This window comes from Pecten maximus, chromosome 4, assembly GCF_902652985.1.
Source record: "Pecten maximus chromosome 4, xPecMax1.1, whole genome shotgun sequence".
Taxonomy (NCBI): Eukaryota; Metazoa; Mollusca; class Bivalvia; order Pectinida; family Pectinidae; genus Pecten; species Pecten maximus.
The window spans coordinates 35,753,509-35,781,161 of record NC_047018.1 but is presented as its reverse complement, the minus strand read 5'-3'; the positions used below and the strand labels follow the sequence as shown (position 1 = coordinate 35,781,161).

Here is a 27,653-nt window from a genome sequence, read left to right as displayed (position 1 = left end):
AAAACTTTGTCCTATTATATTCTTTTATTGAAATGTATATTTCATACGTAATTTAGAATTATTGAGGCTTATCAAGCAGTAGTAAGTCAGAGCAGATAAATCTATTTGAAGATTGTTGTTACCACTTGGCTGCAGATATGTTACAAATCAAAAAGGGCATATTAAATTGGAATTAATTTGTTATGGGTCCTTAGTGGGTGTAGGCTTAATTTGGCAGGGATCAGGTATGTACAAATTGTAAAAGATTAACAACTGTTAAATGCCTTTTCATAATTTGAGTGTTGACATGTTTGGCACTAGTTTGTACAGCAGTGTGTGTGACTGCTGTTCGTGATAGTAGAACTCAGTATGATATGTTAGCTGACATAAGCCAGTCTTGTCAAAATACCTGTACACACAATATGACATTCAATACAGAAGACTGTAAATCCATGTCAGTGATTTGGAGTGTTACATTATGACGAGATATGGTTATGATACCCCCTATTGCTTGCATGAAGACTGAAACACTTAAATGTCTTTCAAGTTTTGTCGTCCATGAAAATATTTGACTGACAACAGTCACAATTGTACTTTGAAGTTGCTTGTCATTAATGTGACATCTCTAACTTGGCTCAGTTTGTCGTTGTGACATCTCTAACTTAGCTCAGTTTGTCGTTGTAACATCTCTAACTTGGTGGAGTTTGTCGTCAAGTGAAACACAGTCCTAGTGTAGGTCAGTTTAGGCCATGAAATCTGACTCCAACCCTCAGGGTGGCTTGTCTCAATTTACACATTGATAAGTAAGCAAACTTAGAGTGAGTGGTGGACATGGTCAGCCGACTGGTCAAGCTAATCAGTAGCTCCCAGTTACTCAGAATTTCAATTTATCAACAGATACGACACATGTCTATACATTTATAAACTATAATTATGTTTAAGCTGTAAGTATTATATAAGATTTCTTATTTTCCCAAAATAAATAGTTTTGGATCATGTGCCCTGTGTTAAGTGTGTCAGAGTGTGTGGGAGTAGAGACATTCTACCAGGGAGTGTATAAGCACCGTGGAAGGGTGTAGGAGTAAGAGATCTACATTAATGTACAGAGTCTCACCTGTCTGGCACGTTTTGTCATTACAGGTATGTCTACTGCTTCAGGTGCTCTCCTGCAGGTAAACACAATTTTACTAGGTGGAGTATAAGATATGATTTGAGTACATATACAGATTTAGTGAAAGCTGTCTTCATATGCATGACCTTGTAGATATTTCAAGGACACAAAACCTAACAAACTGTGTTCATGGAAAGGTCACCATGTCATTGTTACATATTCTTATTGAATAGCTGTCTGTTATTAATCTCGACTTCTAGACAGTCACAGAAATTATACAGGATGTATTTGATGCACAGCTGGACTTAAAATAAATGATGTAATGGTACATATGCTTGTAAAAGTGGAGAATATGTGTATCTTTACAAGCTGAGGCTAGTGGGAATTTCCCTTTAGTCTATATAGTGGTAGGATGTCCTCTCAGACAGCCAGAGGATGCTAGTTCGAGGCCCGTCAGAGGCAGGATATTTTTCAGTACTCCTTTCTGTTGCATATTTGATACCCAGCTAAATACATGTACCCACAGAAGGTATTATAGGGTCTTAAGGGTCTAGGACTTCGTTGAAGGAAGGAGGATGGTAGCATAACTGGACAGGGCTGAACGACAGTAGCCAGGTAGCTCAAATGGTGTAGTGTCTGTCTATAGTTCAGAGGTCAGGGGTTCGAGTTTCTGTCTGCTTGTTGCACTTTCTTAGCATGTTGTCAGTCACCTGAATTGTCACTAAATCCTAAAATATTACATCCTAGCGTCTTTTACTAAATTTAAGATCTAAAGATATCTTAGCATGAGGTCTGATGATATCAATTCTTCAGAAATAAAATATGAATAGCCACCAACTTATAAGAACAGACAGTAATGAATGTGTTTTTGCTGTGTAAGAGATGTCTATAGTTTCGTGTATTTGCTGAGTAATAGGTGACTGGTTCTCTTCATTCATAAGTATTTATTCAGCTATTAATGTTATAAGTGGGTTATAGGTCATGGGGCACAGATCAAAGGCTATTAAAATGTATCTACCAGGCATAGGCTATGTCAATATGTTTACACCATTACGCTCTTGTTAAATATTTGGGGACTTAGCTGGTACCTTGTGTGTTGAGAGGTATTGAGGTCAAGATGGCCATAACTGTTGAAATCCCTGCAAGCTTTTTTTGGGGTGGCTGAATACTCGGCCAGTTTGTGTGTGGCCCTCAGACATTTGTGTTAGTACATTGTAAGGTAGATGTAGTATTGGAGTATCAGACTGGCTGTGTTACTGTGATATTCCACCTTTTATAGTGTCAGCTGTTATTCTAGTTTTATTCCTCTTTGTATCAACGAATGAAAACTTCTTGTGTTGTGACACAGGACTTACAGTGGATTTAATCTGAGATTTATTTATGATCGGGCAGGGTAGAGTAACAGAAAGCTCACACACAAGTCTTTGTTGTCAAGTCTCATAGCGTCTACAGGAATACATTATGCTCTAAATTTCAACAAAATATATACTATTAGTTAATATTACAGACATGTAAATCAGTGTTGAGTCGGCTCCTTCCCTTAATTAATCACAGGTGATACAGTATTGTATATGTTATTACGGTGGTGCCAGGCCCTTCACCAATGCCCTTATAAAGCTATAGCCGCAGTGGCAGAGTGGTTAAAGTGTCCGACACGATGGCCGAGTGGTTAAGGTGTACAGACACTTTATCACTAGCCCTCCACCTCTGGGTTGTGAGTTCGAAACCTACGTGGGGCAGTTGTCAGGTGCTGACTAGCTGTAGGCTGGTGGTTTTTCTCCGGGTACTCCGGCTTTCCTCCACCTCCAAAACCTGGCACGTCCTTAAATGACCCTGGCTGTTAATAGTACGTTAAACAAAACAAACCAAATTATAAAGCTATATAGGTTAAAGATGAAATACAATGTGCTAACTCATCATCAAATACTAAGAGAATATCAATTGGAAGGCCCAAATTAGTGAAATAAAGGATTTTTTGTACATAGACGAGTGAAAGGCAGCGACACAAAAGAAGTTTCGGACAATTACTTTGGGTAATGATTAGATGGTTATTCTCACTAAGAACCGCTATAAAGCAAGGATAGAAAAATCTAGATTTAGTGGGAGATCCATAAAAAAGTACAAGGAGAACCAGACCAAGTGTTCCAGAAGGTTAAGCTTCATCGATGACACCTGCCAGTCAAATCTACCATGTCAAAGTGACAACTACTGTAAAATTCTAATAATGTTCATTTTTTAAACACGTAGCTACTAGATATTATATACGATGTATGCATAATTTGTTATGTCACATTTTAACTAAATATTTAAGCCTCTGTGTTGTTATGTACATTCTGAGAAATTATGCAGTGCCCAACTTTTATGACCTGGGCGTGTCCTTTAGATTACCTTGTGACAGTCCTAGTATTACAGATGCATGTTGATGTGCACCTTCCGTGCTGTCTTTTACGACACGCTGCATGGTTTTACACCTTTTTGATCAGCCACGCTCCATGATCACCGACACCTAGGTAAAACTGATGCATGTTTTGGTGAATCGTTCTATGATCTTTAACACTGGGAAAAATTCTACTTGCCACAAAAAATTGTTTATTATTCTGGCCATGCATGTTATAAAGTAAATTATGTGCATATGAAAGTCGCATTCCATGTCATCAGCGGGGCATGAAAGTTAGTTATGGGTGATATGTGAACGTACAGAGGATTTAGTAATCTTTGCACTGTTTCATGTTCAAAATTAATTACATAAATCACTTAATGATATCTCAATAACAATAGTTTCCATGGATATTTAATTGCACTTTTATAATTGTAAATTAGATCTGATTATAAGGAACAATATGTGAACATTAAGATTATAATTGTGTTGCTGACGGTGATTTTTCTTACTGCTATATAACAGGGGCATGTACCAATTCTTTTTTAATTTTATCGCTAATTGAGGAAATATTATCAATAAATCTCATTCTATGTGTAATTTAGCTTTGATCAAGATAAATTAGTAGCATTTTAACACCTGCTTGTGAGACATTACATGAACCACATTCGTATCAACATTTCTTAAATTCATACCAATTGATGTAGAGGGACACTTAAACAATTTCCGACTGGGAAAATATGAACATGAATTGGGAAAATACAACAAAATTTCACTAGGTCACTGGCTGATATAAGGAACTTTTTATACCGCAAGTAGGCCCCAGTTTCATCAATATGTAACCTATATACAGTGTATCCCTTAACTTAAGGAAATTCTTCTGTAACCAATGGATCCACACAGGCACTACAGATTAACATTCTCGGAAGATTTATTAATATCATATTAAAGTTTTTGGATCGCATATCATACCTGTGTCTCTGAACAGCAGTGTTGTATATTATTACCAGTATATTCTATCTGGGGCTCTGATTGGTCAGAACCTCAGAGATCTTGAATTTTGATTTTTTTTTTCTCCTTGGTATGCCGATATGTGCATTATGAAAATTCTCTTCACTACCCGGTATGTATGAAACTGAAGACTTTCACTATGGAATAATTTCTGAATTTTTTAAGTATTTGAATAACAGATATTTACCAGATGAGCTTTGTGAATGTACAACATGTACTTGTAAAAGAAATTTACACGAATTTGGCGTTGTGTATAGTTGTACCTGAGCCTGGGATGTCGGTCAACCCTAAATATGCTTTATAATGATTGACGATCTATACCTGATTGGAATTCCCCCCACACCAAACATGGTGGTCTACTTTATAACTTGTAAGCATGTCTGCTCTAAGTAAGATTATAAGGTAAGTGTGTATCACAGACACAGGAGTTGTACCTGTCATCTCCCTGTCTTATAGGTTTGACTCTTATTACAGTGTCCTAACCCAAATGTGAGCTGTGAGTCTTCAACATGTAAACTTGATTTATGATATCTGGGTCAGTGAAAACTTACGCATACAAAATTGTAGATATACTTTACCTTTCATTTAATGCTAAATGATAAACATTCTGTACAGTAATTTTACGAAGTTGTAATCTTTAGATTTATGTAGAACAGTTCTGTATCTATGAGAGATCAGTTGCTTGAGTGCCAGGTACTGACTGTAGGCCGGTGGTTTTTCTCTGGGTACTCCGGCTTTCCTCCACCTCATAAACCTGGCACGTCCTTAAATGACCCAGGCTGTTAATAGGACATTAAACAAAACAAACAAACAGACAAACTTGAGTGCTAAGTATCAGGACTAAGGTGCATAACTATAATTCATTTTACAATCATGACTCAAAATTTCAATTTATGCTATGATGGTTCAAACTGACAAAACATATGAAGCCAAACAGAATAGAAAGTCCTGTTTTAATATGCTTCAGTGTTGCACGAGGTTAATTTGCCTGACCTCCAGACTAGATTGCTTTAATAAACTGGCTTGTTTTATTGATATCATATCTCGGTCAATGGGATTGGTGTGTACAAAATACTGGTGTAATTTACTTTAACATATGGTAGAGCTAATTAATATTCTGCGTATATTAACGTATGGTAGAGCTAGTTTTAAAATATTCTACATATATTAACATCTTTGTAGATCTCGAGCTAATTAATATTCTGCTTATAGAACTTTACATTGATCAGTTATATGGATCTGTATTTATATTTATGTAAGTATAGATTGATCATTATAACATTCAGGATTGACTTCTAGGGTACTAATTTTAATCATAGACATTCGTTATTAAATATATCTACATGTAGTAGACATCAAGGGCATTACCATAGAATACAGAAGGATACACTCTCTTGTCCACTCAGGGCATCACATGGGGAATGTCTCATCAAATTGTCCACACAGGGCATCACATTGGGGGTCTCATAAAAATTGTCCACTCAGGGCATCACATTGGGGGTCTCATAAAAATTGTCCACTCAGGGCATCACATGGGAGATGTCTCATCAAATTATCCACTCAGGGCATCACAAGGGGTAGGTCTCAGCAAATTGTCCACTCAGGGCATCACATTGGGGGTCTCATAAAATTGTCCACTCAGGGCATCACATGGTGATGTCTCATAAAATTGTCCACTCAGGGCATCACATTGGCGGTCTCATCAATTTGTCCACTCAGGGCATCACATGGGGAATGTCTCGTAAAATTGTCCACTCAGGGTATCACATGGGAGATGTCTTATAATATTTTTCCACAGAGCATGCTTTGCATGGGGAAAGTATGTCTCATAGTTTTTCACCTCCTATTACCAATATTTTTTAACTGTATTTAATTACCTCTTGGGTCAGGTTATTTGTCCTACTATATACAGAGTTGTGGCCCTTTGTTAATTGTTCAGGGTGGCTGGCTAATTATGAATTTCTGAAAGTATTTCGTCTTTTTCTATACAGTTGTCCTCAATAGATAATCTATATTTATTGTAATTAAAAGATAAGGTTTATATTCTACCCAACACAAAATTATTCATGTTTTTGGATTCAAGTTACAAAGTTATCTCCCTTTAATATATGTACAATAATTGTATACCGGGTATGCTTTTTTGTATCATGAAATAATATTGATAATTATTGAGATATTTACAGTTATCTATATGAAACTCCTTAGAAAGGAGGTATTGTCAGAATAATGGGATATATTAATTAATTATATCCTTAAGTCAAAGACAGAAATATCAGATTTTATATAGCTGTCAATTCTAAATTTGACGTTTTGATTTTCAGAACTTAAAGAAGATATTGACATGTAAACTGTAGGTCCCTGCTATGGAGTATGTACCAGCCGTACATTACTGGACGTTATTGTCAGACATGTTTATAGCTAGTGGACAAAACTCTGTTGCCATTCGGTCTGTAAAAACTAAATAGAAATTGATTGGATTCTAGTCCCTGGGGGTCAAGAGATCACCGTAGTAGATAGATATATATCTCAGAATACATACACAATGTACATATACTTACATGGGTTAGTAGAAGGTGATATGTTGCTACATGTAGGTATAACACACCAGCTGACTAGAGAGCCAGCTAGAGTATTATAGTGAAAGTTGGAAACGTACCAGATCCCTGCGGAGCTATATAAGAAGTAAACATAGTGTTATACTGTGTTCTAATTGGGATTAAATAATGATTACCCAGTCGATAAACAAGTCAAGTTAAAACAGGGAAATTTGGAAAGGAGACAAACTACAGTATACCGGTGAAGAATTATTCAGGCATCCAGTTGTGAGAATGGTGCTAATTGGTTAGGCTTAAATCTGAAAGTGCTTAGTTAGCAAAATATACAGTCCGTACCTATAGCATTAAAAAGGCAGTGCTAATTATGTCAAAGTGCTAAATGATATGTTTACCTGCTCTGTGCTTGGTCTCCATTTTGTGACAGCTTGCGATGATTAGGAAACTGGAGGTGCTATACCTTGTGCGTGTAATAAATTGTAATCTTTGTAGAGATGTAAAGGTTTTGGCAGTTTAATGATATTCGGATTGCTGGACCAAGTTTTCCTCAGATAGTGTTCTGACCTGACACCAGTACTTGTCAGATTCCTACAGAAATGGAAACATTTATTCTGTAATGTGTGATCAGATAAGAACTATCGGTATATTTACAATGATATAATGCTCTGCTTATCACCTCCATTCACACACCGGTTATATTCGGATTACCCAGGTAATTTGTAACATTGATTCTGTGACGAAACCTGGATATCATATACCTCAGACCAACATGGAATAATGGATCATTTAAGGGAGGGAATCCAGGAAAATGGATTTATGGAGGTAACTAAATATAGAAAATATGACAAAATAATATATAGATGTGTCTAAATTATCATATGTGCAGATGTACCTATGATTTGGTGGTTTGACAAATACTGGACTTATATTCCTATATGGCCAAAGTCTCCATGTCTTGACTTGTAGTGGGGCCGCGGTGACCGAGTGGTTAAGGTGTCCCGACACTTTATCACTTGCCCTCCACCTCTGGGTTGCGAGTTCGAAAACCCATGTGGGGCAGTTGCCAGGTAATGACCATAGGCCGATGGTTTTTCTCCAGGTACTCCGGCTTTCCTCCACCTCCAAAACCTGGCACGTTTTAAATGACCCTGGCTGTTAATAGGACGTTAAACAAAATAAACCAAATCTTAACTTGTATCCAGGCTGTCTATTTCTAAGTGATGTAATTGGATTTATTTTTATTCTACATGTTTATGTTTGAAATTCTTTTGTGGTCCCTACACAAGGTTTCCCATTTCAAGGTTTGACTTCATATATCTCAGATATATGAACAATGGTAACTGGTCCTGTCTTCCTTGTGAGATGTAATTGTCGGCATTAATAGATGTCATGTACACCTTAGCCAGGAGTGAATGATAGGTGTGCATTGAATATATAAATTAAATGTATAATTTATGTTTAATTTGAACAGGAAAAAAAAACTTTTATACTGAAGGCGGTGAAAGATATCTGTATATATAAAACTATGCAGAAAAAATAGGTTGATTTGGAAAGCTAAAAAGTATGTAATGATTATTTTGTTTCTGATATATGCAGTTCTTAAAACCCATTGCAGATGTAATCTAGGCTAAATACAAGTATCTTCGTAATTAGTAAGATATTTTGCTGTACATGCAGTCTCAATGTCTTGAGTATTTATCATATATCTCTCAGGAGACGTGTGTGAATATTTCGGTAAAGGAGAAGTAACTATCTGTTGTCTGTGATACATTATACAAGTACTAAATCTCAGAGGAGGTAATATACTTATTGTGACCGACTTTTAGAAGATTTACTGCTCAAAAATTCAAGTGGAAAGTGGAGTGTATGAACAACTTAAATGATTAAATCAAGTTTATTGAGGGATATGATCTAGAATAACTTTTATTTGAAATTACTGAATTCATCCTCAAATAAGCCCATCCTCAAATAAGCCCCCTCCCCTAGGTAGAAGTTAAGTATTAAACATGGGGGGGGGGGGGGGGGGGGGGGGGGGGGGGGGGGGGGGGTTATTTCTTAACTTCTTTTAACTTAGTATTTTAAAATTGATGATTTAAATAAAATGAAGAAGGGGACTTATTTATTTATGGATACACTAGTGTATACACCAATGGAAACTTTGGTCCTATAAATATCGGTCAGATTGTTCTGTTTATATCTTTATCTTATAACATTTATATGTCAAGATCATCTGTCAAAAAATCTCTGCAATATTACTCAATTGGACATAACACATGTTTATTAGTTTGCTGGGTTTTCACCTCTTGAACAGCCAGGGTCAATTTGAGGCAGGGCCGCCTTGTAGTAGCTAGTGGCTACCTCACTGAACAACATGATGGGATAACCATCTAAATCTATCCAGACAGTTTATGGTAACATGTCTTGCTCAAGGAAGCCACCACAGCCGGATAGGAAGGTCTACTATCTCATTTTCCTGAGAAACATAAGTGACATTGACTCTTAACTGGTGAGGTTGTTGTTGCCCCCTTGTTCTGCCAGATATACTTTGTACCTATCTTAGTTAGTTTACTGATTTACCACCTACAGGACGCCTTCCAATGCTGGCTGTACCTTTCACTGGAACATGTACTATTATAAAAGGAATGGGTCAATGTGGCTCGTTATATCTGGAGCATGCTTCTTTGGCTCGGGAGATACCTATAGAGCCAGAGATTATCACACCACTGACTGGGGTTTGATTCTTGTCTGGGCACTCTGCAAGAAATGTATCTTTCCCTATTTCTTTCACAATATCATATTCTACACCAAATAACTTCATTGAGGTTATTTTGTGTCTCATTAGTTTGAAATTTGGTTTCATCAATCATATTGATCAGCCATTTAAGGTTTCTGTTACCTAGTTAACTTTCTCTTTACATACTGCTTTAGTAAGAGTTTAATCACAGCCTAGGCTTACAACTCACTGTTTATTTATAAATAACTGTCTTCACTACAATGCCACATTGTGTTGTGGTGTCACAGTGGACTCACCTTTCCTGCAGAGTGATCAATGGACTCGTCAGTGACACACAGGTACTTCATATACCTGGCAAGTACAAAACCCACTGGGACAGACTCTCACTTATCAGGGAACTGGACCCTACATTGTTCATCACTCGACCTGGATTTCTTCATTATTCTATAATGTAGGACAGTCCGACCTTCAGTTATCAGGAACTAGACCCTACATTGTTCATCACTTGACCTGGATTTCTACAGAAACTTATACAACTCTGTAATACTAAGGAACTGGATCCTATTTGTGACTCCTTACTTCAGAAACTGGATACTATGTATTCAACATTGTCGGACAGTGTACATGTGACCTTTATCCATCAAGTATGGAATACTGGAACTTGTTTTAGAAATATTGCACAGTGTTAACTTGTAAAACACTAAAGGGCCTGCTCCCATCACTTTGAAATATGTGTATATCTTTTGTTTCACATAAAGAAACTGGACACTGTGTTTGGATAGCCTAGCTTTTATACAAGGTTAGTGTGATGTCGTGCATTAAAACCTTGAATTGATCTGAGATAATCAGTGCCTGGTGAATTTATCAGTGATAAACAGAGAACCTCAGTCAAAAAAGACCCCTCCCACTGTTGCATCAGGGCTGACACGCCCCTTCTAGCTCAAAGGAAGAAGGGCGGCTTTGTCCAGAGGTAGGCGCTGTGGAGGGGTGCTACAATACCCCCTTATACAGGCCTAGTCAGGCTGATACACAACTTTACTTAACTAGATTTTGGAATTTGTCACCATTGATGATTGAGAATTAATATCTTTTGTTAAGACAATGGTATAATAATGTGTACTTTTCTTGTGTACACATGTATTGTCTTAATTATTAAGTATGCAGATTTCTATAAATCATATTTTAAAAAGGGCTGGATTGATCGTGATACTCACATTTCTTACGAATAATTTTAGTGAAAATATTAATATAACGTAAACAATACTTGAACTTTTCATTAAAGCCACTAAGTAGTTATAAACAACCATGATTAGATGATAAATTGTCCCAAATTTGAGATGTTGCGACATCCCTTCTTAAAATTTTCTTTTGGGTATCCAGAATTGACTGATTTAAATCTGTAGTAGTATACCTATGAAGACCCCAGTACATCCCCATTAGTGTGATATACGGTGTCCCCTGACAGCGACCTCTGACAGTGACCTGTAACCTTTGACCCAGGTCCGGGAGGCTGGGCGAGACCACTAGATGTCTTAGTAGCCCTGTCATATATTAGGGTGAGTACCTGTGTGTTACCTGTCACCAGAGCTCCCATCAAAGGACCAGTGATGTATACGTTAGCCACAGGTAGGCCAGTTTCACCTTCACCTCCATTCCATTGGTCCTATATTGTCAATGATGACCTTTAGTTCAAGGTCAGAACATTCTTGTAGGATCATTTAAGAAAACATATAAGAATTTGTGATCAGCCTGAGAATTGTAAACTATATTTTAGTTTTTATGAAATATTTGAATCTACCTTTAAAAATGTAGCTTTCATGTCAATGTTATAGATGTGTCATTACATTGGCCTCAGCTTTTGTAGGTATGTACAATTGCCTTTGTATGCACAATTACTACAATTAAATGGTGATAGGTATACATGTATATAAGGTAGCTTTACCCTGGAGCCAGGGTGGTAATAAGGCCACCAAAGTCAAGCTGTTTGTAGTATACAGAACATCGAACATATACATGTACAGGCAATAGGTATACATATATAAAAAAAAATCAATTATGTGGAGATGAAAAGTCAATAGTCAGGACTGTAGATAAAAGTAATACCTATTGATTGGATCAGTACTGTATTCCTTGTCAGGTAAAACAGGATAGATATCACCAGGTAGATAGGTTAACGATGGCCTTTCTCCTGGCTAGGCAGATCTGCAGTGTGATGATAGTTAGCGTGAGTATGCACTACAGACGAACATTTAAATGTTATTGTTGTGTCATCTTTATATACAAATATTTATCAGTAGATATTATAAAATCAAAATCAATTTGTCTATATTGGTATTGACCTTTTGGCATTCCATCTACCTGTACCAAGGTGACATTTCCCATAATGACAGTAGGTATGTCGTTATGGGTACATAATTAATATGGATGCATAATTAATATGGGTACATAATTAATAAGGGTGCAATTACTACTAGGTGTGGAGTGGAAGTCATCAGGTATAACAATGCTCATGTGACAGGTAAATGGTCACAGGTTCATTATCAATTAGGGACTAATTATGACTGAATAAGGTGTAGGAATCGTCAAGTGTACCTGTACAGGTACGTCGTTAAAGGTGTAGTATATATGATTAAACTGATTAGGGAGTACTTACCACTGAGTGACTGGGGATTACAGGGATAACACTGTTAGGGAACTGTCCAAGCCAAGCTTTACAACTCTATATAAATGTTACCTCTGACGTACATAAATGCTTATGTTGTTTATAAATGTGTGCGACTGGAAAATTCATTTCGGTGTTGTATACATCTGTGATTGCGATTCTATACATTCCCTATAACACGTTCATGTTTATTGGGGATAAAGCCACCGATTACACAATGATACAGTATTGGTATGTAGGGAAGATTTGTGAAGACTTGTACAGATAAAAAATCAGAAGAGTTTGCCTTCTGTTGGTTTATGGGATGTAAAACAAGGAGGATGTTTTCAGTGAAGTTTGTCGTGACCTTTCTGACACCATGTAATGTTGGGGTAAGTGTTATCTGATAGGACGACTTCATTGGTAATTATGTTTGATAACTTGGACAAATTGTTATCAGAAGATGGAAGTTTATAGACTTGCACTGTGCTGAACTTGATGATATTGGTAAACAGATATACAGTCTTTGATGTAGAGCTGGGGAAATCTTGACTTTGAAGATTACACAATTTGTGTTTGTATTTATTTGCGATAGATAGAATACAATGGGATGTTGACATGCAGGGGTGTCTAGTGCTGCATATCCTTTATGAGCAGGTTTACAGCAGTTTTACACAGGTTCTTGTAGACAATAAGCATCTTTGATGATTTTGTTTTACATAGGTTGTCTATTCTGAAAGAGGTCTTACATAGGCGGGTGTCCTCTTTAACAGGTGCTTTTGACAGAGATTTATTTAAAAAAAGTTAAGTCTTTATAAAACAAGTATTATTGTTTATTTCACCCTGTGGAATGACAGAATGAAGATTATCACTAATTCACAGAGAAATATACAATTAGTTGGACAAATAACAATAACCTTAAAGTCAGCAAAATACACAGGTACATGTATGTCAAATTGTTAAAGAGATGATATTTTTCTTTTTGCAAAACCACTAAAGGGACATCATTTCATAATGAAGTGAAGAAAAAATTAGCCAGATAAAAAAATAACAGGTATTACTGTATTTCTTCACAAAATAATGAAATATATATCTACCCCCATATGTTTTATGTGTCTTTTTGGCAAAAGACTTTGTAGACAGGTATTGTCTTTTGAAAGGTCCTGTTGGAATAGATAAGGTTTTGACCAGCTGGTTCCTGAGGATTAGTATATTCTGTGGTCAGTATATGATATATAAACCTTCTGTACAATGGTCAGGTGTCCGAGTGTATGACCATACTGACCGTTCGTACCCAGGTAAGTCCAGTCATAACTTATCACCACCGACCTTATCCGAACTCATTGTTGATGTGGATTTATGATCCGATGTTTTGTGCGAGTTCTTATGAATGATTATCGTTCCCATATAGTTTGTATATTAAGGTAGATTACAGGTGAACCGGGCCATTCATGCCTTAATACCTGAGTATGATGTAGACTTAGTGTACACAGGTTTAACCCATTTATAGTATATATACTATACTAGTATCTGTAGTAAAATCCAATCATGACAACATGTACAATAGATATTTTACTGGAAATGTTTTTTATCAATTTACATAATTGTGCTAAAAACCATTTCAGAAAAATATTTTAGCACAGTTATGAAAAGTGATAAAATGATTGTATTTCTAACATGTCACTTGTTTGTCAACCATTTAGGCAATGTTTATTATTTTTAAAAGAAATTGAAAAATACAAAAACATTTTAACTCTGGTTAGAATGTGATGGAAGACAGGGTAGGTTGTATGTGATGGATGACAGGGTGGAACGTTGTGCATAGAAAATCAAATAAATGTATTTAAAAATGTTTGAAGATCATATTTTTAGGTGATATTGCTTAGCTGTTAATCTTCTGTAGTTCTTAAACCTGCTCCTAAGCCATGAACACCCACACACTTCATACTTGATCTGGCAGCTTTTCACTTTAAACAGCACAGTAAATATTTCAATGAGTTGTGTAAAAAAACAAAAAAACTTTTCAGAATGAAAACAAATTTCTTCTTTCCTGAGGCAGTTGACAGCCGAAGGAAAATAGCTGGTGTATACTTATATATAGTAGGTATCATTAGATATGTTCACCCTGATGAGATAGAAACCTTGTGCCATAATTAGACCCCTGTAGATAAGAATTAGAGCAGGTGTCATCTGGAATGTATTCTTACTTAGATATACAACACCTGGATGATCAGTTCCATATTCACTGAAACAGGGTCTGATAGTCCATCAAACAGGGCCTGACAATCCATCAAACAGCTGGCCTGACAATCCAACAAACAGGGCCTGACAATCCATCAAACAGCTGGCCTGACAATCCATCAAACAGCTGGCCTGACAATCCAACAAACAGGGCCTGACAATCCAACAAACAGGGCCTGACAATCCATCAAATAGGGCCTGACAATCCAACAAACAGGGCCTGACAATCCATCAAACAGCTGGCCTGACAATCCATCAAACAGCTGGCCTGACAATCCATCAAACAGCTGGCCTGACAATCCAACAAACAGGGCCTGACAATCCATCAAAAAGGGGCCTGACAATCCAACAAACAGGGCCTGACAATCCATCAAACAGCTGGCCTGACAATCAATCACACAAGGCCTGACAATCCATCATACAGCTGGCCTGACAATCCATCAAACAGCTGGCCTGACAATCCATCATACAGCTGGCCTGACAATCCATCAAATAGGGCCTGACAATCCATCATACAGCTGGCCTGACAATCCATCAAACACATGGCCTGACAATCCATCAAACAGCTGGCCTGACAATCCATCAAACAGCTGGCCTGACAATCCATCAAACAGCTGGCCTGACAATCCATCACACAAGGCCTGACAATCCATCATACAGCTGGCCTGACAATCCACCAAACAGCTGGCCTGACAATCCATCACACAAGGCCTGACAATCCATCATACAGCTGGCCTGACAATCCATCAAATAGGGCCTGACAATCCAACAAACAGGGCCTGACAATCCAACAAACAGGGCCTGACAATCCATCAAACAGCTGGCCTGACAATCCATCAAACAGCTGGCATGACAATCCATCAAACAGGGCCTGACAATCCATCAAACAGCTGGCCTGACAATCCACTTTCAGGGGTAGAGGTCCTGTAGTGATCCACCAAACAGGGTCTTACCACCTCCACTAACTGGTATAGAACCTGGAGTTCCATCATTCTCTGATACAGGACCTGACAATCCACTGAGGCCTGTAGTGATCCATTGTCAGAAAGGTCAGCAGGCCTTAGAGTCAACTCTCTGGTACAGAGCCTGTATATATCCACCAAACAGGGCTTAACAATCCGCTTTATGAGGTACAGAGGCCTGTAGGGATCCACCAAGCAGGCCTGATAATCCACTGTTAGAGACATGTAGGGTTTCCAAAAAAAACAGGACCCTTCACATAGGCATTCCATATCTGAGGTACAGGCCATGGAATTCTTTCCTAGATTCAGGGCCTTGGGGGATAGCATCGCTTGATGATTCCCTCACTGAGTACAGGCCCTGAAAGGTCTCTTAGGGATTCCCTGTCTGAGGTACAGGCCTTGGAATTTTGTCCCATGTTCAAGACTGGCCTTGAAAACACTCTCAGATACAGGACCAATAGGAGATTCCAATGCGGTGATGGCCTTCAAATTCTTTTCAAGATACAGGACCAATGAGGGGTTCCCTATGGTGCTGGCTTTGGAATTCTTTCCCAGGTACGGGACCTGAATAGGGCATTCCCCGAGATGCTTACCTTAAAATTCTTCAAATGGGGAATTCACTGAGGTACTGGTTTTAGGCATTCTATTCTAGGTATAAGACCAAGAAGGTACAAGCTGCCCCTGCATTAGGTAGTCTCTCCAATATACAAGGCCTACAGAGCCAGGGGAGGGGGATTCCCTGTCTGAGGTACTTTAGGGCGTGATGATTTGATACAGTTTTGATAATACAAGTTTGTGCAGACCTGTATCTAATACCTGCAGAAGAGTAATTAACCTGTTTCTATTGCGGTCCTGTGATGTGGGCTAGCTAGGGCACCTATCAGAACTAGGCACTGCTGACTTCTCTGTGATGAAGTCTGATTGATTCCTTTGTACAGAAACCTTAAAAAACATATGGTTGTGTACACCTGTTTTACATCAGAGACTTAACACCCCGAGAGTGGTGTACTTCAGAACACAGAATTACCAGCATTTCCTGTTATAGCCTGGTGGTAATTAGTGATACATATGTAGGTACTACCCAACATTACACTGTAATTGTTTTAACTAACTTCATATAGACAGGAGAAAGTACGTAGTGAGCTAATCCTAGTGGAACATGAAACGCAACAGGTATGCATTCCGCTGTGTGTGTTAATTCACATTTATCGTGTAAAAAGTCTTAATTTACCATGTATTTAAAATATTTGCCCATTGTCTGTGATTTTTTTAAAAATAAATATGTAGAAATGTAATACAGAGTATTTTTTGAAAAAGATCAAAGACTGTGTTATAATAACTTAAAATAATTTTGATTGAAATAAAGTTACAATTCTCTTTATTGTTATTCAAAATAATCTAATTGAAACAATTTCCAATTAAATTTCCAATTAAATTTTAATGCCAAACTAATATGAATTTCTAAAGATTTGGTATATATGTAAGGCAAGATACTTTAGGCCTTTCCTTTAACACCGTTAAAAGAATTAAGTATGATTGAGATGTAATGAGAAATTGTCAGGTAGAGGGGGATAGGGGGGGATACCTGTTGATGGGGGAGGGGGGATACCCGTTGATGGGGGGAGGGGGGATACATGTTGATTGGGTGGGTGGGGTGGGGTGGGTACCTGTTGATGGGGGGGGGGGGGGGGGGGGGTACACGTTGATGGGGGGGACCTGTTGATAAACTTATGTCACTCTTTTATACACCTGTACACATCTAGGTTTGTTATTAACATCGTTAACAGGTATATCCATCATAGCTGAAGTAGCTAGATTATGCCTTTTAACAAAAGCTTTGTAATAGTATCACCTGCTGTTGCTGCAGCATATGTCAAACTGATGATTTTGATTTTAATATCGAGGATCTCGAGCCACCAGGCATTCTATTCACACCACAGGTATCTAATGTATTTGTGACCGAAATATAGCCGATATGTACTCTTAATCCGGGAGAGAAATCACCGCAGGGATTACTAGAAATCTATAATACTGGTGTACAGAAATATAAACTCATCAATAATATTGGTCAGATGGTCAGATTTTATATTTGTCCAGCTGTGATGTTTCCATATGGACGCTCAAATCAGGCTGTGGCTTGCATCAGTCTCCATTTATTTTCATCCCAATTATGTGAGGGGGGGGGGGGGGGGGGGGGGATTCTATAGAATCTATTGATTATGATAGAGGCAATATTATAATATAATAGTGCAAATTCCTGTAAAAGTTGTTAGATAACTCAGGGAAGTTATTGTGACAAAAAAAGCTGAGGGCTATATACCTTTATCACAGCCGCTTTACTCAATTGATTATTTGATGTGTTCACTAGAGGATAAAAGGACCAACCCAGCAAACATGTGTTACAGCTTCCTCGTGGGTCGGAGGACCATACCTATCTTATGTGTATATATTGTATTCCTTTCCCTGTTTGTCCTTTTCTCTAGTGTATTGAATTGATTCCTACAGAACTGTGTTTATAGCTGTTTATTGTACAGTTAATGCAAAGGTGTTTTTATCGTTTCAGACTCCACTATGAAACTATCCTAGGAGCCTGTCACCCCACAATACTGCCATGACAACCATGGAGCGGACAGACAGAATGCTTTACATATCGGAGTCTCCAGCAGATAGGAGTTTTGACAGCAAGATGACCAGTTACAACCAGCAGTCTACAATAACTGAAGTCCATGTCATCGGGTCGGACACAAACAATGTCCCTGTTAATCGAGTGTGGGGCCCTCCAACAGAAACGGCAACGGCAGAGATACGCCATGTCAACGTGAACATGGATGCCAATCATAACGTAAAACCTTCTGAGTTCCTGCAGAGGACTAATCATTCGTCTTTGTCTTCAACTTCGTCCCTGCCACCTCAAACTTCGATGAAATCATACTCCTCTGTGTCGTCCTCAGCCTCACTCCCACATACGACCACTCAGCTTCGGCGGAATCAGTCGGAAAGTGCAGCGGCAGAAATGCGTCCCGAAGTGGGGAGAGAACGTGCCACTGCACAAATGCGAGGGGCAGGAATGGAAAATATGACGGCTCAGATGTGGGGGACAGAGAGCATGCATGCTGAATACAGAGACACAGGGCATGCTACAGTCAGCACAGAGGTCAAACATAGAGGTGGGTAATCACCATGGTTACACAGTTTACTGTTGCCACAGAGGTCAAACATAGATGTGAGTTGTCATCATGGTTACACAGTTTACTGTTGCCACAGAGGTCACACATAGAGGTGGGTAATCACCATGGTTACACAGTTTACTTTTGCCACAGAGGTCAAACATAGATGTGAGTTGTCACTAAGGTTAGCAAGTGATTGTTAATGTTGCCACAGTTAGCACAGATGTCAAACATAGAAGTGAGTTGTCATCATGGTTAAATAGTTACAGTTGTCATAGTTGGCACAGAGGTCAACATGGATGTGAGTTGTCACCAAGGTTACACGATGGGTAGTTACTGCAGTGACAGTCGGTACAGAGATCAAACATAGAAGTGAGTTGTCACCATGGTTACACAGTAGTAGCTTCTGCTGTGACAGTCACCATGATTACACGTTGGTAGTTACTGCTGTGACAGTCACCATGGTTACACGTTGGTAGTTACTGCTGTGACAGTCAGGGGTCAAACATAGAAGTGAGTTGTCACCATGGTTACACGTTGGTAGTTACTGCTGTGACAGTCACCATGGTTACACGTTGGTAGTTACTGCTGTGACAGTCGGTACAGGGGTCAAACATAGAAGTGAGTTGTCACCATGGTTACACGATGGTAGTTACTGCTGTGACAGTCACCATGGTTACACGTTGGTAGTTACTGCTGTGACAGTCGGTACAGGGGTCAAACATAGAAGTGAGTTGTCACCATGGTTACACGTTGGTAGTTACCGCTGTGACAGTCACCATGGTTACACGATGGTAGTTACTGCTGTGACAGTCACCATGGTTACACGTTGGTAGTTACCGCTGTGACAGTCACCATGGTTACACGTTGGTAGTTACTGCTGTGACAGTCACCAAGGTTACACGTTGGTAGTTACTGCTGTGACAGTCGGTACAGGGGTCAAACATAGAGGTGAGTTGTCACCATGGTTAAAGGTACAGTAACAGTTGTCATAGTTGGTACAGAGGTCAAACATAGAGGTGACCTGTCACTAGGGTTACACGATGGTAGTTACTGCTGTCATATACAGTGTCATGTCATAGATTTAAACAAGTGTTTAGTGAAAACACTAGTGCTGTCAATTTCACATGATAGGTGATATTCCACTTGGAAAATGTCAAAGGTCAAACTGTTATCTCGGTGAATCCCATACAGTGTCACTTTGAATGGAAAGAAGTCAAAAAGATTCTTCATTGCCACTTGACTCTATTTTATGGTATTCAGCTATAGATGCCACATTCTTCAGCAGAGTGATAATGTCTGTGATGGGATTCATCCATTCAATAGCAGCCAACATATAGACCTATAACTTGCTGGACTTGAAGGCCGATGCATTTGTGATATTACATTCTCTAACCCCCAAAGTATTCTAGTTATGGAGTTCTCTTATTCTGTTAGAATTTTCGAGCTGTACTAGTTTGCCTGCTGGTGTAGTTGTTGTGAAATCAATCTTTGAAATATTTTTCAAGGCAACAAATTTGATATATTAATTGCTGCTGAGGAAATAAAAAAAATTACTTTATTTGAAAAATTGAAAAAAAAAAAGAAAAAAATCAAGACTGTTTGAAAGTATAATCATAACAACCAAGTTAAAATACCATTTACATGTGTGTATGTTGAGTAAAGGGTTTTTTCTTAAGTATGGTAATATTGTCAGAAAACTAGTTCTCTTTGATTATAAGACTGGTACCTCGGGGTGAAGCACACCAAGTAATTATCTGAAAATTACTAGCTAGACAGAAGGTTTGTCGGTATGATTTCATCAGGTCATCCTATCAATTGGCCTACTTGTTAAAAAATGGAGTAGTGTATATCTGATATTTCATAACATTTGAAGAGAAATAGCAAATATCAAAATTGAATTTTGGAAGCTTGAATTGTCAATGCAATGTTTAAATATATAGCATTGAATATGGTCTTCAATACCAAAATCAATTTTATGGCCTTTTTACCTGGAGTCCTTAAAAAATGCTACTTCATTCTTGATTTGTAAGACTATGTCCCGATATTTCATTACTGCAGATCAGCTACACTAAACATCAATTTATCATTTAAATCGATTACAATGACTCATGCTAGCTAAATACTCTAATTTCAATTCCAGAACTTCTTATTTTTAAAAAGATATTGAAAAATACCTAGTATGTAGGAGGCTTGGTCACAGTTAACTGGCTGCTATCAACACACTATTGTAAGGTATAAAATGTCACTTCATCTTAGTATGATTTTTTTTGTGTAAGAATAAAATGGCAAAACTTCAAAATTTGTAACTTACCTTGAATGAAATTAATATACACCTGTCATCTTTGTTCTTAAATGTGTAAAAGAAAGCATTTACAATGTTGTTAGATATATGTTGGAGTAATGAGACAAATTTTATTAATATTTTCTCGTTATTTTACACCTGATATTCCATGACCTCATTATACTTTTAATGGATTAAAATTGTTCCTGAAAGTCACTTGGAATGATACTTTAGTCAATGTAGCATTATATCCTCCCTGCTTCCCCTTCGGTATCACTGTGAACTGGTCATCCTATTGCTTGGTCTCATCCATTAGAGACATTTAGGAGTGGAACGTCTGAAGTGTTGGTTTCTCATTATAAGTGGTTCTGCAGTAATAGATCATGGACAAAATTTTGTTTAACCTATTCAGCCCTCTGTATCCACCAAGGTCTGCTGTTGACAGTTTTCTATTACAATGAACTCAAGATTCATTGACAGATACAGCCAGTAAAAGGCGTTTATGTACTTGTATTTGGTATCGAACCTGGCGTGATGTTTCTGAGAATGCACATCAGCAATAGCCATCTGACATCCTCACTTTTTTGGTCCATCAAACATTCAAGAGTTAGCGTGATGTTTGTTTTTTTTTCTGAGCAGTTTTATTTGCAATCTAGTGTTAGTTCTATATGGAGAATGGAATTGGTGGGGATCACAAGCAGAAAATGGTGTGAAGTGGTAAAATTTTCCTTCTTTAATCTGCATAATGGATATGAAAACGACTCCAACCACAAGACTGCTCATTCTGTTACAAGACTGTTCATTCAGTTACGAGGTCTAGATGCTAGCTGATGTCAACACAACTACAGAGCTGGTCTTTGTAAGTGATCTGTTTATTTCGTGAAGTGTGTGTGTTAATTTTGTTTCTTGTGTTAGTCTGCTACAAAAGTGTTTTCTTCAATAACTTGATATCTTTGAAAGTTGTGTACATTTTCGTGACATTGAAATGAGGTTATGTGTCAAAAGTGAAATTGTATGATGTATTGGAATCATCGTATAGTGGGCAAAAGTTTAGTGGCCAGGTCATCGGAAATTACTGATTGATAGTGTATACTATAAGATCTGTCTAGCTTATGTCTTTACAAGTGTTCACATATTGAATTGGAGGTATCCAGTGAGTTAGGTGAAAGATATATGTGTGAATGTTAAGTTGACTACATCATATGAAGAGTTTCTGTATTCTGCTATCAAGTTGAGGCAAAAATCCATGGTAGCTGTCCAGGATATGACCAGTTTTTGTATGCGGTTAGTTGACTAGAGCATGAGGAGTTTCTATATTTGGTTATTGAGTTGAGGCAAAAATCCATGTAGCTGTCCTGTTGACAGGATATGACCAGTTTCTGTACCCAGTTATTGAGTTAGACAGGAGACATGGGTAGATGTGTAGCTGACAGGATATGACCAGTTTCTGTACCCAGTTATTGAGTTAGACAGGAGACATGGGTAGATATGTAGCTGACAGGATATGACCAGTTTCTGTACCCAGTTATTGAGTTAGACAGGAGACGTGGGTAGATGTGTAGCTGACAGGATATGACCAGTTTCTGTACCCAGTTATTGAGTTAGATAGGAGACATGGGTAGATATGTAGCTGACAGGATATGACCAGTTTCTGTACCCAGTTATTGAGTTCGACAGGAGACATGGGTAGATGTGTAGCTGACAGGATATGACCAGTTTCTGTACCCAGTTATTGAGTTAGACAAGAGACATGGGTAGATGTGTAGCTGACAGGATATGACCAGTTTCTGTACCCAGTTATTGAGTTAGACAGGAGACATGGGTAGATGTGTAGTTGACAGGATATGACCAGTTTCTGTACCCAGTTATTGAGTTAGACAGGAGACGTGGGTAGATGTGTAGTTGACAGGATATGACCAGTTTCTGTACCCAGTTATTGAGTTCGACAGGAGACATGGGTAGATGTGTAGCTGACAGGATATGAGAAGTTAGTTCATATCTTGACTTTAAAATCAAACACTGTATATCATGTCTGTAGCCTGCAGTCAGACTCATGATGATGTTAATATTTGTGGCCTGTGATTGGTTGCTGCATATCAAATGATTTGTCTGTACCTAATTATGGGTCATTGTTCAATGATGGAAAGCATTTATATGGAAAATATCCTCTGGAGAGTCATGATTTCAAATACCAAATATACCTTGAAAGCAGCCTTCTCAAAATGGTCAATCTAATCATTGAACATTTATTAGTATTTATTTCTTGAAATATATAAATAGACTTCTCTTATGAAAACAAACGGATGCGGCCATCGTGATTGGTGGGATATTGTGAAGTGTGATGGAATGATAGAGAGTGCTGTGCCTATTGATTGTCCCAAAGAATGGTGAGATTTCTGTTTTCTCCGTTCATTGATTTCTAGCGAACATGCTCGGGATATTCTGTAGCTTTTGATGTATAAAATAACTTCAATCATTAGTTGAAGTGAATCTGCGCCTACTTTGAGGGGGTCTATTCCTAGACCGGGTTAAGACCTGCAGTCTGAAAAGTATAGATGTGTCGACAAACTTTCATCAACACAGACCAGGGACATAAAATCTCCTTGGCCATGTGGAGAACCACACTTTATTAGTTATTATAAATGAAATTATAATCTCATTTTTTAGAAGAACCAGCGGGTGCTGACAAACCACACATGATATCCTGAAGTTTACTTGGAGGAAATGTTTTCAAAATTTTGTGTAAAAATCTATATTCTGTCAAGGAAATTGCAGACATTTTGAAACCTTATTGGAAATGGAATTTACCGGATTACCATAGAAAACAATATGCAACAGCACTCTGCTGGAGTGGGCTATTTCAATATTTCGATTTATTCAGTCCTACTAAAGTTTGAATTGGGATTTATTTGTCTTGTCATTGAGTGTTGTTGTAGTGTAAGTTGAAATTTCCCTGAAGGTGCAGATATAATTAGTTCGTATTGTCCTGTGATTGATGGACTCGTTACTTGGTAATTACTGTTGGTTTGTACTTAATACCAAAGTTGGTTGGTAATTACTGTTGGTTTGTACTTAATACCAAAGTTGGTTGGTAATTACTGTTGGTTTGTAGTAAATACCAAAGTTGGAAGGTAATTACTGTTGGTTTATACTAAATACCAAAGTTGGTTGGTAATGACTGTTGATTTGTAGTAAATACCAAAGTTGGTTGGTAATTACTGTTGGTTTGTAGTAAATACCAAAGTTGGTTGGTAATTACTGTTGGTTTGTAGTAAATACCAATGTTGGTTGGTAATAACTGTTGGTTTGTAGTAAATACCAAAGTTGGTTGGTAATTACTGTTGGTTTGTAGTAAATACCAAAGTTGGTTGGTAATTACTGTTGGTTTGTAGTAAATACCAAAGTTGGTTGGTAATTACTGTTGGTTTGTACTTAATACCAAAGTTGGTTGGTAATAACTGTTGATTTGTAGTAAATACCAAATTTGGTTGGTAATTACTGTTGGTTTGTAGTAAATACCAAAGTTGGTTGGTAATTACTGTTGGTTTGTAGTAAATACCAAAGTTGGTTGGTAATTACTGTTGGTTTGTACTTAATACCAAAGTTGGTTGGTAATTACTGATGGTTTGTACTAAATACCAAAGTTGGTTGGTAATTACTGTTGGTTTGTAGTAAATACCAAAGTTGGTAGGTAATTACTGTTGGTTTGTACTAAATACCAAAGTTGGTTGGTAATGACTGTTGATTTGTAGTAAATACCAAAGTTGGTTGGTAATTACTGTTGGTTTGTAGTAAATACCAAAGTTGGTAGGTAATTACTGTTGGTTTGTAGTAAATACCAAAGTTGGTTGGAGAACTGAGTGATTTCATTGATGCTACCGCGGTATCTGTTTTGGTAACTTTTTCATTTATTGATGCGTTCAGGTTTTTGCATGAAATTGAAGGATGTTTGTTGATACTAAAGTGGGATTTTGCTTCAATTGTTTAACTGTATATTGGTATTAACTAATGAACTGTTCGATGTCATTGGTTGGTGTTGCAAGGTATTGGTTTGTGAGTTGTACTGTAGTTTATGGTATTGGTTTGTGAGTTGTACTGTAGTTTATGGTATTGGTTTATGAGTTGTACTGTAGTTAATGGTATTGGTTTGTGAGTTGTACTGTAGTTTATGGTATTGGTTTGTGAGTTTGTACTGTAGTTTATGGTTTGTGAGTTGTACTGTAGTTAATGGTATTGGTTTGTGAGTTGTACTGTAGTTTATGGTATTGGTTTGTGAGTTTGTACTGTAGTTTTTGGTTTGTGAGTTGTACTGTAGTTTATGGTATTGGTTTGTTAGTTGTACTGTAGTTTATGGTATTGGTTTGTGAGTTGTACTGCAGTTTATGGTATTGGTTTGTGAGTTGTACTGTAGTTTATGGTATTGGTTTCTGAGTTTGTACTGTAGTTTATGGTATTGGTTTGTGAGTTTGTACTGTAGTTTATGGTATTGGTTTGTGAGTTGTGCTGTAGTTTATGGTATTGGTTTGTGAGTTGTACTGTGGTTAGTGGTATTGGTTTGTGAGTTTGTACTGTAGTTTATGGCATTGGTTTGTGAGTTGTACTGTAGTTTATGGTATTGGTTTGTGAGTTGTACTGTGGTTTATGGTATTGGTTTGTGAGTTGTACTGTGGTTAGTGGTATTGGTTTGTGAGTTGTACTGTAGTTTATGGTATTGGTTTGTGAGTTGTACTGTAGTTTATGGTATTGGTTTGCTAGTTGTACTGTAGTTTATGGTTTGTGAGTTGTACTGCAGTTTATGGTATTGGTTTGTGAGTTGTACTGTGGTTTATGGTATTGGTTTGTGAGTTGTACTGTGGTTAGTGGTATTGGTTTGTGAGTTGTACTGTAGTTTATGGTATTGGTTTGTGAGTTGTACTGTAGTTTATGGTATTGGTTTGTGAGTTGTACTGTGGTTAGTGGTATTGGTTTGTGAGTTGTACTGCAGTTTATGGTATTGGTTTGTGAGTTGTACTGTAGTTTATGGTATTGGTTTCTGAGTTTGTACTGTAGTTTATGGTATTGGTTTGTGAGTTTGTACTGTAGTTTATGGTATTGGTTTGTGAGTTGTACTGTAGTTTATGGTATTGGTTTGTGAGTTGTACTGTGGTTAGTGGTATTGGTTTGTGAGTTTGTACTGTAGTTTATGGCATTGGTTTGTGAGTTGTACTGTAGTTTATGGTATTGGTTTGTGAGTTGTACTGTGGTTTATGGTATTGGTTTGTGAGTTGTACTGTGGTTAGTGGTATTGGTTTGTGAGTTGTACTGTAGTTTATGGTATTGGTTTGTGAGTTGTACTGTAGTTTATGGTATTGGTTTGTGAGTTGTACTGTAGTTTATGGTATTCATTTTTTTGGGTAAATACCGATATTGCTTGATTGTGTTGTTGTTTTTATTTGGTGATTTTCATTGAGTTTTATTGAGTCTTATTTGTTTACATGCTATTGGTTGTAAAAAAAAAATTCACTGTTTGTTAAATTATTGACTTATTTATCCTGGTTCCGTACATAGTGGTTGACCACTGGTGGAATGTTTTAACAGTTTTCCGGGTCTTACTGGTACATTGCCTCGTTATTTTGACCAGCCTGTATTGATCAGAAAGGGAATAGCTAGGATAATTCCAAATAATCAAATTTTGTCCGTGTACCCATTGGGAAGGCCTTTATTTACTGCCTGCAAGCTGACAGGTTTGTGTACAAGTTAGTGTTACCAAGTTCGATTCAACTAGCCTCCGAGGAAACAGAGATAGTTTATAGCTGTTTTATGTGGTGAATGACGGGCAAGCTTTATTGGGACTAAGTGATGCAATGCTGTCTAAAATGGAAACAGATATCCTCTTCTAATACTCCATAGAGCTATACCGTAGTGTTTAAATTGGCTCAACCATTGTAATGATGGTATTATGAATAAAAGTGCTTAAATGGATGCAGACACTTTTCAATAATACAAAAGTGCAGCTTTTCGTCGCCGACATAATAATACAAATGTTAAAAAAAAAAAAAAAAAAACAGTTTAAACATAGATTGATAAGTACCAGCACTGCATTGCAGCATTCGGTACTCTTTGTAACGGTTATAAATATTATGAGACTATAGCTAAAAGTTTTCATTGTGATTGAAGGTTTTAAGGCCGTAACTGAGGCAGCATTTACCCTCATCCTATCGATAGCCTATAGTTACTCCATGTTTTTGTTTTCACACACTGAACCAGAGCTGTAGAAATCCATGTGGAATATGTTTTTAATTGTGCTACTGACTGTCTGTAGAAGGGATACCTGATGTTAAGTTAAAACTGCTAACGTTGGAAAGCACTGGTTTTCATTTACTTGGAATGTTCGTTGGTGGAGAATTTCGAAGCCGCACTAGATATTAGAGATGATTCTACAACACAAGAGAGAAAGTCAATCACTGGTTAGCATGTACTAGTGTCAAACAGGATATCTAGGTGTGGAACAATTTTCACTTTTATGTGGATTGGAGTGTTAATTGAAACCGTGATTTAAGTGTTTCTACTGTGAACGGAGATTTAGGTATTCAAACTTCTCTGTACGAATTTTCT

General features: G+C 37.6%; 1 protein-coding gene across 1 annotated transcript in view; it reads left to right on the top strand.

Moving 5' to 3' along the window:
• LOC117325961 (KN motif and ankyrin repeat domain-containing protein 1-like) overlaps window positions 1–27,653 on the top strand; it is a 54,508-nt gene that overhangs the window by 11,161 nt on the left and 15,694 nt on the right. The window contains 1 exon segment of the mRNA XM_033882497.1: window positions 18,172–18,775. Within this exon segment, the coding sequence (XP_033738388.1) occupies window positions 18,229–18,775 (547 nt within the window). The 5' untranslated portion in view covers window positions 18,172–18,228.